General features: G+C 37.5%; 2 protein-coding genes across 5 annotated transcripts in view; both read left to right on the top strand.

Annotated features, from left to right (window-relative positions):
- Positions 1-346: 346 nt before the first annotated feature.
- LOC114470048 (E3 ubiquitin-protein ligase NEURL3-like) lies at positions 347-5,542 on the top strand. 3 transcript variants are annotated; one of them, XM_028458053.1, is made up of 4 exons: positions 347-435; positions 4,035-4,547; positions 4,725-4,901; positions 4,971-5,542. In XM_028458053.1, exons 1-4 carry the CDS (start codon positions 417-419, stop codon positions 5,192-5,194), a joined length of 933 nt encoding a protein of 310 aa, XP_028313854.1. In that variant the 5' UTR covers positions 347-416; the 3' UTR covers positions 5,195-5,542. The 3 variants fall into 3 exon arrangements, with proteins under 3 accessions (XP_028313854.1, XP_028313853.1, XP_028313851.1); XM_028458052.1 differs by lacking the exon at positions 347-435 and adding an exon at positions 3,615-3,796; XM_028458050.1 differs by lacking the exon at positions 347-435 and adding an exon at positions 3,615-3,805.
- Positions 5,543-17,004: 11,462 nt separating this feature from the next.
- sorbs3 (sorbin and SH3 domain containing 3) overlaps positions 17,005-18,203 on the top strand; it is a 31,103-nt gene continuing 29,904 nt past the window's right edge. Inside the window, exon 1 of one of the 2 annotated variants that reach the window (XM_028457043.1) lies at positions 17,005-17,158. The gene's annotated coding sequence lies outside the window, so the exon portion shown is untranslated. The remainder of the gene's footprint in view (positions 17,159-18,203) is intronic. The other variant, XM_028457045.1, reaches the window with a different exon arrangement.

Below are 18,203 nucleotides of genomic sequence, written 5' to 3'. Positions count from 1 at the left end.
GCTAAAAATTATTGATGTTAATATTTTATGGTTATTTCAAATTATTTGGACTCATTTGGTGTTGCAAAACATTTATTTTAATTTTATTTTGCCCTGACTAGCACATTCATTTTTTCCCAGAAGTGAAACCTATTCAGCTTTTGACCTCAGTGTGAGGGGGCGCTAGCGCACCAATCTGTTCATTTACAACCTCTAATTATCAGTAGAAGAAGACCACATGGTGTGCATCTATAATTTTGGACTTATTTGAACGTTTATTTTTTGTGGTACTTTCAGGTCCGTTTTTTTTCTCTCAAGTCTCATGCATTGGGCGTGAGACACATGCATTTCAACGATCTGTGATGGAGTATGTGCATGAGCGCGGCTGATGCACGTGCATGTGAGAGAACTTACGGAGGAGATGGAGAGAGTCCCACATGGCAACCAGGAGAACAGGTAGCGAGTCACACACACACGCACGAGCGCGCGCACACACACACACACACACACACACACACACACACACACACACACACACACACACACACACACACACACACACACACCTACATCAAAATGCCCTGACCACAGATAAGGTATTTATGATAAAAAATATACTAAATATGTAAAATTAAACAAAAAAACTAAGTATTTATACCAAAAGTACACAAAACAACAACAGAAATGCACAAAAAAATATACAAAAAGTCTTCAAAAACACACAAAATGACTTCAAAAAATTACATTACAGAAAAATACACCAAACGAAAAAATATGTAAATGAGTAATAAAACAAAAAACACATTTATCATGCACATGTCCCATTGAATTAAACCAGGGAAATCGCACACGCTATTTTACTTTGCACCCGCAAATAAACCCCTTTATGACACTATAGAGTACAGAGTACTGTATATACACCTCTTTGTACATCCCACCTTCAAACACATACTCATCTGGCCATAATTGACAACTCTACTTAAGCTTGAGTCCCACTATATGAATACATTAGGAATGCACCAAAATGAAAATTTGTGGCCGAAGCCGAATAAAATATCAACGCTTGGCTGAACATCGAATGCGGTTAAGTTTTTCACTATTTTTGACAAGTTATTCATACAGATGGGTTTAGCAAGATTTTAAAAAGTGATTTGCATGTTCTTTGTGTGTGGGAATAGTTTAATATTCTGTCTAACTGCAATGTGCTAATGAGCTATATGATTGTCTAATTCTTATACGTTCAAATTAACATCTATGTTTTTATGTTGATGCATAGAGAATAATTTCCCCCTACAGGTTTATTTTTCAAGTACAGAGATTATCCTCTTGAGGTGAAACTATGATCTGTTTCCACAGAAAGGTTTTCATTTTTTTCTTTTCTTTGTCTGCACGTGCTGTCGAAGGTCAACACTACAAGAAGTGCTTTTTAAGACAGCAATGCATGTTTAGTTATTGCAATTAAAAAAAAATAATTTTGCATAATTGTGACCATCACCAGTCCTCCCTAAGGAAGGGTAAGAAACACTTTATTAAAGGGTATAACAGCGTTACACCAAGGTGAGGGGGATGGGAACAGGGAAGAGGGAGTCAGGGTAGGAAATGGAAGGGGTGGGGAAGAGTTGACTGTTTTAAGGTGAGAGTGGAATGTGATGTTATAGTTGTGCATATTGTGTTGTGTAATCATTTCAGCCAGTCTGGTCACAAGTATTGAGAAATTGTAGCGGGTGACTATTATTACTACTATGTCCATGTCAGAGGTTTTGTTGAGGTCAGTTTCTCAAAGGTTTATTATTTTGTTCACATTAACAAAATATTTTCTCCAATCAAAACAAAATACACCACATAGGCGATCACTGTAAAAAGCGCTTTGAGTGTCTATGAAAAAGCACTATATAAAATCCAATTCATTATTATTATTATTATTATTATTATTATTATTATTATTATTATTACTATTATTATTATTATCATTATTATTATTATTATTATTATTATTATTATTATTTGTCAGCGGGTTTTGATTGGACAAACTTGACAAAATTATAATGTATTTTTAACTCATTCATGAAATGTGACAAACATGGGACTATGTTGATCAATCCCAGCACCAGTACGCCCCGCAACCGGAAGTGGCACAAGTTTAACGGGCCAGTTTCTGATTGTTCTCATTCTGCCACCTTTGTAGTTTTTCATTAAAATGTTAGCGTTAATGTGTAACATGGCTGGCATTTGGAGGATTTTGACTTTGTGGCCTAATGTGGCCATCTTCCCCTCACTGAAAACAATAACCGAGTTTAGGAGCGGTTAGCAGAGGCTTTGCAGAGGGTTTAGACATTTTAGTGAACTTACTTTTTTGGGTGGGTGCAAGTTGACTTGGGAAATGTTGACTCTTAGTAGATAAAGCAGTCAGGGCAGTGAACTACTTCTGCATGTCAGTCATTTGTTTGGCCAGCTTCTATATTAGAGTGGTCAAAGCAACCACAGCATCATCTTCATTATCACAAGTTAATTGAGAAATCAATGTGACTTTCTGTCTGGGTACACCAAGGTGTTTCATTCTCAAAGCTTTCGCAGCTTTTCCATCTTCCTCTGATCGCAGAAATAATAACAATTGTGCTAAGGATGGAGGGAATGATTTCTTTTGTGTTAGTTGCAGCTCTGATATCAATGAATTGTCTCAACATCCTCTGCAAAATTGACATAACAAATGTTTTTGAACATCTTGTTCTAATGCCCCGCCTCTTTTGACAGCAAGGTTTAAAATAACCATTCAATTAGCTTAGCAAAATATTAAATTCATAATAAGAAAGAAAAAAACCCAACAAGATCCACATGAACAAGCATTTAGCGACAGTGGGAAGAAACAACTCCCTTTTAAGAGGAAGAAATCTCCAGCAGAACCAGGAACCGTTGTAAATAAGCAGATGACAACTCCCCACCATCTTCAAAAGAATCCATGAATTTAGTGTATAACTCATCTCCATCCTGAATTGTGCCATAAGCAGAGTCTAGTTGTTAAAATTCTGGGGGAGTATCTGGACTCAAGTTTTTAATCATAAGGAATGCTGGCGGTAGGAGACTTTCCAAAATTTTTTGTGAACACTGCATATCAGACACTGCAAAATCCTTCACCATCAACTCCACACTGGAACGCCAGGTGTCAAAGTCTGCTTCATGTGCAGGTTGAGGAATATTTCCCAGAAAACATGCGCCACATATGAGAAGATAGTGAGTGGTGAAGACTGAATGTATAATTTGCAGCATGTGATGTTCTGTGTGCCAGTAATAATTCAATAATGCTCCCTCATATTACCTAGGTTATTTATCTCGTTTGAAAAACCACGTGTTTTTTATTATAGTGATAAAACATGCTTAAAGATATTCTTCTTACTCTTACTCGTCTCCTAAAATAACACATGTTGTTGATGTTTCGTTCAGTGCTGGTTCAATATATAACAATTGAGTTTCACTCAACTTTATTTGCATTAAACACAAACACATGGTAACAACAAATGTACCTGAGAAATGACATTTACATGGATAAAGAAAGCCTTCAGGTACTTTTCCAAAGTTGGGTTTTCCGCCCCCCTGTTCCCATGTGACTCAGTGAGGAAAGGAAACCACCTCCCCCTGAAGTTTAAGGCCGGCCCACACTTTGAAGGTTTTGACAGTACACCAACATATAAAAGAAGCCAAAACTCCTGCCTTATCACAACTGCTCTCACATAGACTGAGCACAACTTCACTCACAACTGGGAGACACTCACTGACGGCATCAACATGATGAAGGAGAAGAAGAAGAGCAGTGGAAGCAATGGTAGCTCTGGTGAGATCATGTTCTGATTGATTAAGGGGCAGAAATACACAATTATCCCCAGGAACTACACTTTGTGATGTAATGGTCTAACATTGCCTTATTCTGACTTTAAGTGTACATTGTTGTTACTGGGTGATGCTCCATGTCAGTGTTAATCTGGTCATTTGTCCATAAAGGTATTTTCTGTACTCAGTTATCCTCTGAACCTGCAGATGGCTGACTGCTCATTCTGTTGCAGATGTTACACCAAAGGTGCGACACAGATGTTGCTTCCCTTGCCTCGGCCCCTTGACCTTCCACCCTCACGCTGTGGGAGACATGGTCACCCTGAGCCACACCCATCGAGTGGCAAAGAGGAGCACAGAAACATTCAGGAATGGCCTGGTGTTCAGTAGTCGTCCCGTGAAGCTTCGGGAGAGGGTTCGAGTTCGAGTGGAGAAGGATGTGTTTAACTGGCACGGATCTTTGCGTGTGGGCTTCACCAACGTGTCCCCCTCAAGGAGAGCTTTACCTCTGCCTTGCACGGCCATCCCCAACCTGACCGACACCCCCGGCCACTGGGCCGCTGCTCTGCCTGAATCCTACTGCCGGGTGGGATCCCAACTGGACTTCTGGGTGTCTCATGATGGCTCCATTTATATCATGAGCAACAGCGGTGATAAGGAGAAGCTGCTGAACGGGGTGGACCTCAAGCAGCCGCTGTGGGCCCTAATAGACATCTATGGACAGGCATACTCCATTTGCCTCCTTGGTAAGTTGATTTTAAGGTTCATATGCAATGATAGGGGGTGGGGGTATTGGAGGGGTGGGGGTTGGGGGTGGGTGGTGGTTGGGTGGCATGAGGTGGGTGGGGACGACACGTCTCCTCGACTGACACTGGTAAAGACAGAGGAAGTGGATCTGATGTCTGTGTTCTTCTTTGCTGCAGGCTCAGAGAAACGAGGACTGGTTTCCAGAAAGTCCTGTCCTGCTCCTGCTCCTGCTCCTGCTCCTGAACCCAGCCCCACACCCCAGTATATAAAACCACTTCTTTTGGCGTCAAAGGATTCAAACCTGGATACAGAGAGTGAAGACATGTCCTACTTGGATTTGCGCATTTCAGAAGGTAAAACCCTCTGCCTCTTACTGAGGTGTGTTGTCAGAGCTGTAACTGAATGCTCTCCTGTGCTGACAGATCAAACCTGTGTGGTGTGCATGGTGAGTGAGGCCAGAATAACGCTGCCTTGTGGCCATCGCTGTCTGTGTACGTCGTGCAATAACAAAGTATTGCAGCAGTTTGGCACCTGTCCGCTGTGCAGACATGACATCAGCTCCTCCTCAATGCAGAGGTGTGCTACTTCTGAACCAAGACACCTCCTCCCCCAACACACACACGCACACACACACACATACGGCTGATCTGGACTAATACTGACTGAGGAAATGTTGTTTACAGTAGAAATGTTATGTAATATTAATTGTACTGAGATGTTCATATGAAGTTATTGTTTCCAAAGCATGTATAAAGTCTGATTTCTTTCTCGTAGTGAAGAAGAAGGATATTTATAAAACTCAATGACTTATTTTCCTGTTTATGTATCTGCAATGTTTTTATATTTAATCTTTTTTTACTGCTTCATGTACAAATGTTTAAATGGCAAATCAATAATTTATACTGTGATAGTCTGAGACTCTGTTATGCCTAGGACAGGGGTCTGCAACCTTTACTCTACAAGGAGCCATTTTGCCTCATCTCACCTGGATTAAAGTCCCCCTGGAGCCGAAAAAAATATTAAATTAAATTCTATACAGTTAAAATGAAATAGAATAATGTTTGATTTAATTTGATTTGATTTATATTGATCATGTAAATAGCAACTTAAAAACTGTTTAAAATAAAACAAATTGACATCAAGAAATAAAACAGTATCTTGCGTTTTCAAATTCTTACGCCTCTCATTTTACATGAACACAATGTGATATAAAGAAGTTTTTTTTTTTTAGTTAATGTATTTGAAAGGCTACAAAAAGTAACTTGAATTTGATAATGTTTGATCATGTGGTCAACACATGCTAATTGCTCATTTCTTGCCACACATAAAGCATGCATATTTAACCGGCACATTGGTGGTTAAATTAATCTGTCCCCACATAATTTAAATATTTTCTTCCAGAATAGTGTTTTTGGTGGTTTAATTATCTTACCCGGGATTTAAAACTTAAGATTAACCACAGGTGCAAGTAAAGTTAATGATCTGTAGATGTTGTAGGAGGTGAAGAAGGAAGGTGACCGAGTCATAATTTATTTTTAGGTTAACAAATTGTTTTATCTGATTTTACTTGTCATTAATCATTAATAGCCTATGTAAAAAAAAAAAAAAAATATATATATATATATATATATATATATATATATATTTATTTCAATAGTTTTTTTTTAAAGCTATAGGGAGCCATTGCATTAGAGTCACATTAGGCTCCAATTTTGATGTCTGAATCCTAATAATGTTCAAATCCTATATGGAGCTATCAGATAAAACATCACTCACAACAACATTCCTACACTATATATACTGTATATATAGGGCAGTGGATCAAACCCATTGATGATCAGGGAACTGTTTAAGTGTGCTGTTGCAGAAAAATGCAAATAATTTTTGTTAAGGAAATTAATAGTCTTAATACTTTGATATTGTTCCCTTGTTAATTATTTATGGAAGTTAAGTAATACTTGCAGATCAATGAGAATGTGTGCAAAGACTTTAGAATTTAAATGCTTGGCTGAAGTCACCAGCCATCAGAGAACCCTGGTTGGACTAAATGAAAAAGTAATGCAATGATTTAAGTCCTACTTGGAGGAGCAAAGGATTCTAATCCTTACAAATCCTTACAAAAGGATTTGTAAGGATTAGAAACTTTGAATCTGACAAATTACCAATGTCATGTGGGGTTCCTCAGGGCTCTGTTCTTGGACCCTTTCTGTTTAGCCTTTATATGCTTCCTTTAGGACAAATTCTACAGAACTGTATGGTTGATTATCAGAGCTATGCAGATGATACACTCAACCCAGATGACTATGGTCCCATTAAGGTGTTGTGACAACTTGAAAAAAGTAAACTGCTGGAGGAGAAAAAACTTGATTGTCTTTGGTAACAAGGAAAAGAGGACTGCTGTCTTGAGTCTCGATCTTTAAAAGCTAAAGACCAAGTCAAAAACATTGGTGTTCTGATTGACTCAGATCTGACATTTAGCAGTCAGATCAAATCTATCACAAAAAAAAAAAATGTTCTACCACCTAAAGAACATCTCTAGAGTAAAAGGTTTAATGACTCAGAAAGATCAGGAGAAACTGGAGCTCGGGTCCTAACTAGAACAAAGAGGTCAGAGCACATTACTCCAGTTTTAAAGTCTTTACACTGGCTCCCAGTCAGCCTCAGAATAGATTTCAAAGTTTTGCTGCTGATGTATAAATCTGTGAATGGGTTTGTTCCAGAATACTATACATCAGTGAGATTTTAGTCAGGTATGAACACAGCAGGTTTCTCAGATCTATTGAAACAGGTCAGATAGTGGAGCCCAGAGCTTGCAGTAAACAGGGTGTTGCTGTGTTTAGTTGTTATGCTGAACATAAGTTGAACAAACTGCCAGCAGAGCTGAAGTCACCATACAATGTGAACATTTTTAAATCAAAGTTAAAGGCATTAACTTTTTTTTTTTTTTATCAAAAAATGCTTTTACAATCTAATGTGACTAATAAACAGTGACACGTGTTTCTGTTTATTGTGAAAATCAAACCAAAAAAGGAAGTGGCAGAGAAGAAAAGGCCTATAAGTATTTTGTGCAACAGATCTGCTGAGATTACAAGTTATTCATACAGATGGGTTTAGCAAGATTTTAAAAAGTCATTATGAGTTGAGTTAGCCTGTTCTTCATGTGTGGGAGTAGTTTAATGTCAAAATAAAAACCATAATACAGCTCATTCACGGACTGTTAAACTGCACTGTGCTCATGAGCTGTATAGTTGTTTAATTCTTATGCATGTAATCTGCATTATTTGTTATGAACCAGGCCAATAATGATGTAATCAGACATAGGTTTTATTGTCTGACCTACATGTTCACAAACTCACTGACTCTCTATTAACTGATGTTACCTTCTGGATCCAATAGGTGGCACTGTTCTCCCATGAATGTGCAAACATCACATTGCCGTTATAAAGGAAAATAACAAATAGGATTACAATAATTGCTAATAACATTAGCCTTACACACAACTGTTGAATGAGTGGCCTTACATGCTGAACAAAGTTATTCTTTGCAAAGCTTAATCACAAACAAACTATATTCTCTATAAATTGTATTACAATTGAACAAAAACAATCTGTCTTAAACATATTTTCAAACAGTTACAAGGCACTACGTGTGTGACCTCACTCTCAGTTATATGAAATGCAAACATAAACCTCTGACACGAGAATGTATTACAAATCCAGTCCACATTTCACAATGTCCTTAAGGTAGGTGGAGGGATGTCTGATGCCTCTTGAGGGCTATGTTGGCATTGGTGTGATAGGCGGGACATCTCCAGTCACACAGTTGTCATCGGTAAGATCTGGCTGGCTGGTGGTTTGGAAGTTATCTTCTTGAAGAATGAGGAGCTCCTTACAATACAGTGTCCATTTCTTGCTCCTGTGACCATGGAACCTTTTACCTTGGTCACAACGTATGGTGTGATGTTGTATGGAGCAATACGTTTATTTTGCTTGGGCTGACAATGAAGTACTTGTTCACCTGGAGTGAATGTGTGTGTCCTGGAATGACGATGAGAGTCTGCATGTTGTTTCATTATTTTTTTAGCCTTACTGTCTTTTGCTCTTACTTTTGAGTCTGAGCTGTTCCTTGGAGAATGAGCGAGGAAGGGGAGCTTTGTGTACATTTTGCATTGAAACAGCAGCTCTTTAGCTGAGTTTTCCCATTGTGCTGTGTGGTGTAGACCAATACTCACGCAGAAAGATGTTCAGTTGTTGTTTCCAAAGGATGCCACGGTTTCTGTAATGTGAAGAGCTTTGCACTGCATGAAAACTGAGATTATCAACCCTGTGAATGCCTGATAATTCCCGCAAATGCCCAGGATTATCAGCGCGCACCCCCGCTGTGAATGGTTCTCAATAATTAGTATTTCAATGTCTGGCCTCCCTGACCGAAGCTAACCAACTACTGGATGAAACCACAGACAGTGCAGAAGTAAAATCACCTGTGATTGGACAGAAAGTCCCTCACTCATTGGTCACGTTGGGATGTATGGTCATATGCCCCTCCCTCCCATTTTTATTATAATAATAATAATACAAATAATAATTATAATATTAATGATACTAATTATTATTATTGCTAATATTATTTAGTGAGAACTACACATCACAATAGCAGTTTATTGAGAATAATAGTGACAGGAGGAACATATTGAAAGTAGAGCTTTACTTAAAAAAAAATAAAAACAAAATAAAAACAAACTTTACACTGTGTTCCCCTTGTCTGGGTCACACACTAAAACTTTAGCTCTTGTGCCTCTTGGCTGCTTCAAGGTCATAAAAAGATGGGGCAGGTCTTTTGGAGGGTGACCCATAATGCAGCCTTTTGAGATGGGTTGCTTGATATTTGGGGTCATTTTCCAGTCTCTTCTGTAATGTTGAACACAGAGCAGAAAGCTCCAGGCTTCTGAAGGATGGAGGCCAATCTATCCACCCAGCTTCCCCATCAGCTGTGCCGTCCTCCTCATCAGATATTATGTCCAGAAGTCCATCTCTTCCTCGGCGAAAACAAGCAGTAGAATTAGTGATGTTCTATGGCAGTGGTTCCCAAAATCTTCACAGTCCCGCACCCCTTCAGACATTTAACTTGGAGCTATGTACCCAGGGTGCCTGAATCTTTCTACCGTGGCATTGGCTTGAGGCCATAAAGGTGTGATCCGATGGTGATGAAATCCAAGATAATCTGCAAACTTGGAGAGCTGATCACTGTGAAATGGAGGACCATTATCAGTTTTAACAACAGGATGAATACCAACCATGGAGAAAATATTGTCCATTGTTACAATGGCAGTGTTGGGTGAAGTTGACTTTACAACCTCCACAACTGGATAGTGTGTGTAATTGTCTATTTTGATAAATAAATACTTTCCAGTTGGAAGTGGTCCATAAAAATCCACAGTAACATTGTGCCAGGGGGATACTGGTGTATTAGCTTGACAACCAGGACAACTGCGTACTGCAGCTTCTGCTTTGGGATCAATGTCTTGAAACCAAACGTTTTTTCTTAGAAGAGCTTTAGTTTTGACAATTCCCTGATGTCCTTCAAGGGCTATCTGTAGCTTCCTATCCTGCAGAGCAGTTGGGATCATTGTCCTGGTTCCTCTCAGTATGACATCTGAGTATTGTAATATTGTTAGCTAACTTGTCTGAACTTGTTTGCGTGCCTGCCGTGGTCGCTCAGCTTTGTGCCATGTGTTGTGTCGGACATGAGCACTGACCTCTTGCAGGACAGTGTCTTTGAGAGTCTCTTCCTGTATCTCAGAAAGTGTCATGGCTTTAGGTGTTGCATGACTTGCCATGACGTTCATATATTCCTCTGCTACCTTTGCTGCGCATGTACTGTCCGCAGTCTGCAGTGGCAGGGGTGACGAGACGTAGTCAGCACGATGAAAATGTTCAGCACCCCTAACGATGGCCATCATTTTCTATTTGGGAGTATCTCTTCTCCACATTGCTTTTTTTTGGCTCTATATTTTAATGCTTCAGGAATTCAGGAGTGCGACACTACTTTTCTGCCAATCAGACAGACAGACAGACAGACAGACAGACAGACAGACAGACAGACAGACGGGCAGATAGATAGATAGATAGATAGATAGATAGATAGATAGATAGATAGATAGATAGATAGATAGATAGATAGATAGAGAGATAAATACTTTATAGATCCCGAAGGAAATTGTGCAGAAATCTGTTTCTCACATTCACATAAACAGAGTTAAAAACACACAAAAAAGTAAGAAGTTAATGCGCTGCAAGAAAATTTTCAATATCTTTCCCTCACTCCTAGTCAGCTCCATGAGCTGTGTTGGGGCATTATTATTGGCTGCCTTACTATAGTCGATGGGTGTTCATGTCCTATCAATAGTAAAATTTCAATGGCGGACATTCCAGCAGGAGAAGTCCCCATCACGGCACAAAGATTACACAGTAAAGCAAGCGAAAAAAGGAAGACAGACGAGGTGAAACAACAGTCTAAAGGCCAAACATACTCAGGCTAAACAAATGCCACAAAGGTCTGCGCAGACTCGAAGCGAACGCTTGTGAAAGTGCGCAGTCTGCCCCTCAGACTGATAACAAACCTAAAAGAGAAACACATGAATATACTGTTGTTTTATTGTCTGTCGCTCTCAATGACACAATATTTTACACACACAAAGTTATACAAAATATAAATATCTTTGCTCGATTTATGGTTGAATGCTCTTCGATCCATTGTGTCGGAAAGCATGCCAGCTTGTCATTGCCCGATCTTGTTAGATCTCGGAAGCTAAGCAGGTCTGGGCCTGGTTAGTAGTTGGATGGAAGAATTGGAAGAACTGAGAATTCCAGGTGCCACAGTAGGGTGGCAGTAACTCCAGTGGTATCTGTCATTGTGTCCTTGGGCAAGACACTTTACCCACATTGCCTAGTATGAATGTAGTGTGTGAGTGTTGGTGGTGGTCGGCGGGGCCGATGGCGCACTATGGCAGCCTCGCTTCCGTCAGTCTACACCAGAGCAGCTGTGGCTACAATAGTAGCTTGCCACCACTATGTGTGGAATGAAAGAATAATCCCTTGATTCTGTAAAGTGTCTTTGAGTGTCCAAAAAAAGTATATAAAATTGATGTACTCGGGCCGAGAGAGGAGTGACATCACATGTGGTGCTGGAGATTTCTTCCTGTTTAAAGGGAGTTGTTTCTCCCACTGTTGCTAAATGCTTGTTCATGTGGATATTGTTGGGTTTTTTCTTTCTTTTTATGAATTTTGTATTTTGATAAGCGCATTGAGATGACTTTGTTGTATTTTGCGCAATACAAATAAAATTGAATTGAACTGAATCACTACCACTGATATTTCCCCAATCTTTCATTTCTAATTACATGTAAATGTGTTTGTTAGCCGACAGACTGTAATTCAAACAGGTATTACGTCTGAAAGCATGTTTATCACTGCATTCATCAGTGAGTTAGTGACATACCCGCTTTGAAATGGGTTTTCAGCCTTCTGCCGATACTAGTGTTTATTCTGATCAGTAAACCTCTTGAACTTATTATCAACTATGTGATTTGAATAACATTAAATAGACATTTCTTAACTTATAAGTAGGGTTGGGCATCATCTGGGTTTTAACGATTCTGATTCCGATTCTTTGAGTTGTGCAGGTAAACAGGTCACAGATTTCACAGGAGAATTTTTCATTTGAAAAAGCATTTACACAGGCCATTTTTTATTAATTCATTTAGTTGATACAGTTTAATTTGGTTGCTGTAATGTAACTAGTAGGGATGTAACGATTAATCGTAAGGCAGTTAAAAATCGATTCATAGGTATCACGGTTGATATCGATTTTCTGAAAATTGAATCGCAGTACCTTTTTTAACCAGCAGAGTGTAGGCGGCGGGCGGAGTCTGCGAATACTTTCTTTCTGGCTGCATTCTACTCTTAAATATGTTAATAAATGATTCATTACCCCTTTAGCACCAAAAGAATATCTGTAATATTACTTGAATATCTGTAAAAGTCACGTTTTTCTATTAGCTCTGTCTGCTAGCATAGCTTGTCTTCTTCACTGCAAGGATATCTGCATGCCAACCGACCACTGGGTTACCAGCGCCCTCTGCTGGTCCAAACAAATATGACGTAATTTTTTTTTTAAAAAAGTACAATTGTTAAGGCACAAAATACATTTTCAGTTGCACTTTTAAAAAGAAAAAGAACTATTATGCAGTTTTGCATTGTTTATTATGGAACCAGAATTTAAATTAATAGGCTTCATTTTCATTTGTATTATTCCTTTATTTATTTCATTCAAGATTTATTTTTAGTTAAATTGCATTGTTTTGAATAGTTTATCAAGGGATTCTTTTGACAATGAAAAATAAAACGAAAATAGTACTGTATTTTCTAGTTTTTTTCCCAAAAAAAAATTTGTCTACAGTCCCATTTTGTAAAATAAATCGTGAGAGAATCGTATCGTGAACCCAGTATCGTGAATCGAATCGAATCGGGAGTTGAGTGAATCGTTGCATCCCTAGTAACTAGGGTATTCAATTACAAAGGTCCCCAACTGTAACTGTAAAAATGAAAACTTGCTGAAATAACACTACAAACAAATGAATAGCAGTCTAAAAAACAAAGCGCTGCAGCCCAGGTAGATGTGAAACAAAATAAAACAACTCAAACCCTGGAGCAGTTGTGACAAATCTATCAACAATTCTTGTTGAGAAAGATTAAGTTAATTTTGGTTGTTTTGCGCTTGCGCGACTTGCGGCAATGACTTTCCTTCCCCATCCCCCTCCCCCCACCCCCACCCCCTCACCCAGGTGTAACGCTGCCCTCTCTTTTTATACTCTCCCTTCAATAAAGTGTTTCTCACCCTTCCTTAGGGAGGGCTGGTGATGGTCACAATTATGCAATAAAATAAATCCATTTATTTAATTGCAATAACAAAACATGCATTGCTGTCTTAAAATGATTGCACTTCTTGTAGTGTTGACCTTTGACTGCATGTGCAGACAAAGGAAAAAAAAATAAACAAGTGACCACAACACATTTACAAGTTACTGCAACACTTTTACAAAAGGTAAAAACAAACGAACAAATATGGAAACACTTTTACAATTACAAGTGTTTTGTTATTTTTATTTTTTTTTGTTAGATAATTATGTATATTTGTTTTCAAAATTGTAAATTTGTTGTGGCATTTGTAAAAGTGTTGCAACAATTTGTACTGTAAATGTGTTGCAGTCAATGGTAAAAGTGTTGCAACAGTTTGTAAATGTGCTGTGGTATTTGTAAATGTGTTTTGCACTTCTCAGCCACCGTAGATAAAATAACACAACTTTTTATTTAGCTTTTAACATATCTTAATGCAGGGGTGCTTATCGTGTGTGTGTGTGATATTATGGTTAGTGCTGTTTTTTGTAGGTGTTAAGTTGCTGTTAAAACCTTTCCTCTTTGTGGTTGGGGGGGAAACTGGGGAGATCTGCACTCTCTGCTTTTCCTCTGGGGTTAACTCCCAAACACCTCACACTCTTAGATGATACTGTGTAGAAAGAACAGGCCGCACTCACACACACCGTAATCATAAATGAGTTGTAATCGAACATGAATAACTGAAAACGTGATTGTTCATGCCTTTGTTGTGCTGTATGATTTTTATGACAATTTTTATACGTTCAAATTAACCTTCTATTTTTTCATGTTGATGCATAGAGAAAATTTCCCCCCCGAGATGTTTATTTTACAAGTACAGAGATTATTCTTGAGGTGAAACTGGGATCTGTTTCCACAGAAAGGTTTTCATGTTAAAGTTAATCCAATGTCTGTTTTGTGCTGTTGTGTTTAACGACTTCATGTTTGTCATGAGTCTGTTTGTTTTTAACAGTTTTTTTCACTGTCGTGCAAAATGTGACAGTGCATACTGTTTTGAATTGGCACCAGAAAGAGTATCAGCTGATTAAATAATAGCTAATAGAAATAAAAATGAGAAAAAAACAAAACAAACAAACTTAGATTTCACCTCTGTCACACCATGAGGTTAAAGAACAAGGATTTATATGTGAAAGCATGTGTCATGGTGTCCACAGGCTTGTGTGTGAATGTTTTTGTTGCAACCATAAAGCAGTGATTTCGGAATTAAATTGTATCTATAATTCAAATTCATTTTTTAAGTGTTACAATAACCTTTTTTTCCTCCCGTGATTATAAAATGTTAATTGCGTCAAACTGACTTGTTCATTAGTTTTAGGTCGGGAAATGTTTTTTTTAGTTGCTGCTAAATGAGTTTTTTGTTTTAATGAGAGTTTTTTGTTTAGGCAGTTTGCATATGACTAATGTCCTCACTCAGCATTACATCCACTACTTAATATAGCCACTAGAGACAGCATTTCTCTCCCAATGCTATGCGTGAAATAGAACATTTTGTTCATACAATAATAATAATAACTGTTAGTCAGCTCCAGGGCAGCTGTGGCTACAATTGTAGCTTACCACGACTAAGTGTGGAGTGAAAGAATAATGTCATGTAAATCGCTTTGAGTCACCAAAACAAGGCGCTACATAAATCCATTACATTATTATTATTATTATTATTATTATTATTATTATTATTATTATTATTATTATTATTATTATTGTTATTATTATTAATAATATTGATAATATTATTAATATTATTAATAATAATAATATTATATATTATAATAATATTATTATTATTATTATTATTATTATTGTTATTATTATTAATAATATTGATAATATTATTAATATTATTAATATTATTAATAATAATAATATTATATATTATAATATTATTATTATTATTATTATTATTATTATTATTAATAATAATAATAATAATAATAATAATAATAATAATAATAATGATTAAAAAAATTAAAAATTACCCATATAATGTGTTTAGAAGAAAATGGCTGAATTTGCTTTACACAGACTTTAAAATAGGATAAAAATGCTTAATACATAAAAACAACTGTATTTTATTGGAAACAGAAGGAGAAAATCGAAAAATGACATCAAGTTAAATACAATAAGGTATGGGGTTCCGAATGTAAAAACTCGGTTACTGTTTGTTAGCTGACTTATTGTGCATATTTAGCTCACTTTCCTCCCATTTAGCTAATTTTTCTTTCATTTGACACATACATGAATCTCAAAAAGCATGTTCTATATAAATGTTAAAATGTGTATGCATGAATAATAAATTTAAATGTAAATTTTAAATCTAAATGTTAAATCTAAATCTAAATATTAAATCTAAATGTTCATGTTAAATATAAACGTAAAGGTTAAATCTAAATCCAAATGTTAAATCTAAATCTAAATATGAAATCTAAATGTTAATATTGAATTTAAACGTAAAATATTAAATCTAAATGTAAATGTTAAATCTAAATGTTAAATCGAAATCAAAATAAAGACATTTCTGTTAAATGAAAAAAAAATGAGCTAAATGTGAGGAAAGTTATCTAAATATACAAAATATGTCAGCTATGAAACAGTGACTGAGTTTTTCCATTCAGCACCCCATAATAAGGAGTATTTCTGAATCCGTCTTCTGTATCTGCCATAGCTGATATATAGGTCACACTATGTCTGGGGTGAACACCCCAGACATAGAAGCCAGTCTACTGCAGTACCACACACAGCCTGATGCTTAATCTGGATTCAAAAAGTTTGTCTAAAGCTGTATGTATTTAGATGGTGGAAAGCAACTGTAGTTAATGGGTAATGCAAAACCCCCAGCTGCTAAAGAGAACATGCAAGCATGGGCAGAATCTGGTAAAGATTCTGGTAAAGAATCTGGTAAAGATTCTGCCCATGCACTACAGAAATATTACAAGAAAAGATTATATTACTTAGAAATAATTATTCCATAAGAACATTGGAGAAAGACTAGGGAGAGTACATTAAAAATAAAGTACCGGTAATTTAGAAATATGTTGAAAATACTGTATAAACTTTAAGGACAGATTTTTCCAATAAAAAAAACATTTTTTTTGTAATTGCATTCATTCACTCGCATTCATTCACATTCACTGACAGATATTTCTTTGTTTTCTGGAGTGATTGAAAGACTCTCTGCTCGCTCTATTATATTTCATATGAATGTGACCGTTACAACATGTACAGACCTGGCCCAGTGAACACACTCTTATACATAGAGGTCTGTTGGGGTGCCTGTGAAAAACACTGCAGGGCGGATTCACTGAGGCTGTGCCTGCATGGGAATCTCTATTATTTCCAGCTGTGGATGGAAACTATTACTGCACTTTCTTTTCCCTGATGAGCATTAAAGTGCCTGCTCACGCAGACACATGAAAAACACAAGGCACACACACAGAGATATATATGCACACGCCTACGAACAGCCAGTCAAACATCCAGAGCTACACTGAATCATTCAGTGATAGAAGACACTGTGTTGGCTTTAGACAGAGACATAGGGCGAGGGAGGGAGGAGAGGAGAGGGAGTGAGAGAGAGAGAAGATCAACTTTGGTTCCCTCCTTCTTTTTCCCTCACTTCCTCTCTCCTTCTGCACTGAGGAGACCTCACTGCTGAGCCTGTAAGTACTCAACTACTTGTGGCTCCACTTCACTGTTATTATCACAGGTCTATATATATATCTATATATATATTGACAGAAGAGCCGGAAACAGGTTATTCCTGCAAATATGAGTAGTTCTCTGTAGTTGTGATTAATAAATTATTAGTAATTGTAATTAAAGATGCAGTATTGTTGAGGGCTGCTCTGGCTTGTTTTCGTGCAGTTCTGCTCAGATTGTTGTTAGGACACATTCACTTTTTGACTCATGTGGTAAACATGGTGCACATGAGGACTGATTTTAAAGCTTTTTTTTTTCCCACCGCTGTGAAGTTGGCGAGAATACTGAAGTGTTTGTTTAGCCACTTCTCCATCCAAACCAAAGAGGATTCATGATGAAACATGGTTGTCCTGGTCAGTCAGCTGTGTGACTAAGTCCTGGGACAGAAAGGAATAAAACCTGAAGCCTTTGTGTTTATTCCCACAGATATCAGTACCTCACATACAACCTGCCCACGTCTGTCTGAGGTTTTTTATCCATCCACCTTTGTGCTTTGTTACAGTACCTGTCGACTCATGTCCTCCAATCTCTCTGGTTATGTAATGTTATAATGATAGCTTTATCTGATTGAAACCTGCTGTCTCTTGTTATTGGAGTGTACAGGAATAGTGCTGCACAATTAACCAATGGCTATCGGTGATGAAGTTCTGGGTTATGCAACTCATTGATGTCAAAAGTTTGGCTGTCATTGTTTTAATGAGCTTCACATTGTGAAGGGAGAGTGTAGCTGGAAGTCTGATGGAAGCCAATGAGTAACGATGTCAGGCGCTCAAATTAAAGTTGGAACCAATGATTTCCCCCTTGCCTTGATTACCTCACCGAGCTGCAGAGTGACAGGGGTCACATGTGGTCACTGCATTGTAAAAGTCTTTGGTAACACTTTACCTGAGGTTTTATTCATAAAGGCTGACTTTAGGCTGTCATTATTATATGTCACCTGTCCTTAGCATGAATAAGGTGTCATGAAGGCTGTCATTAAGTGTTGTTTGTTACCCTAACCCTTAA

Source organism: Gouania willdenowi, chromosome 9 (assembly GCF_900634775.1).
Source record: "Gouania willdenowi chromosome 9, fGouWil2.1, whole genome shotgun sequence".
Taxonomy (NCBI): domain Eukaryota; kingdom Metazoa; phylum Chordata; class Actinopteri; order Blenniiformes; family Gobiesocidae; genus Gouania; species Gouania willdenowi.
This window is presented reverse-complemented; position numbering and strand designations above follow the sequence as displayed.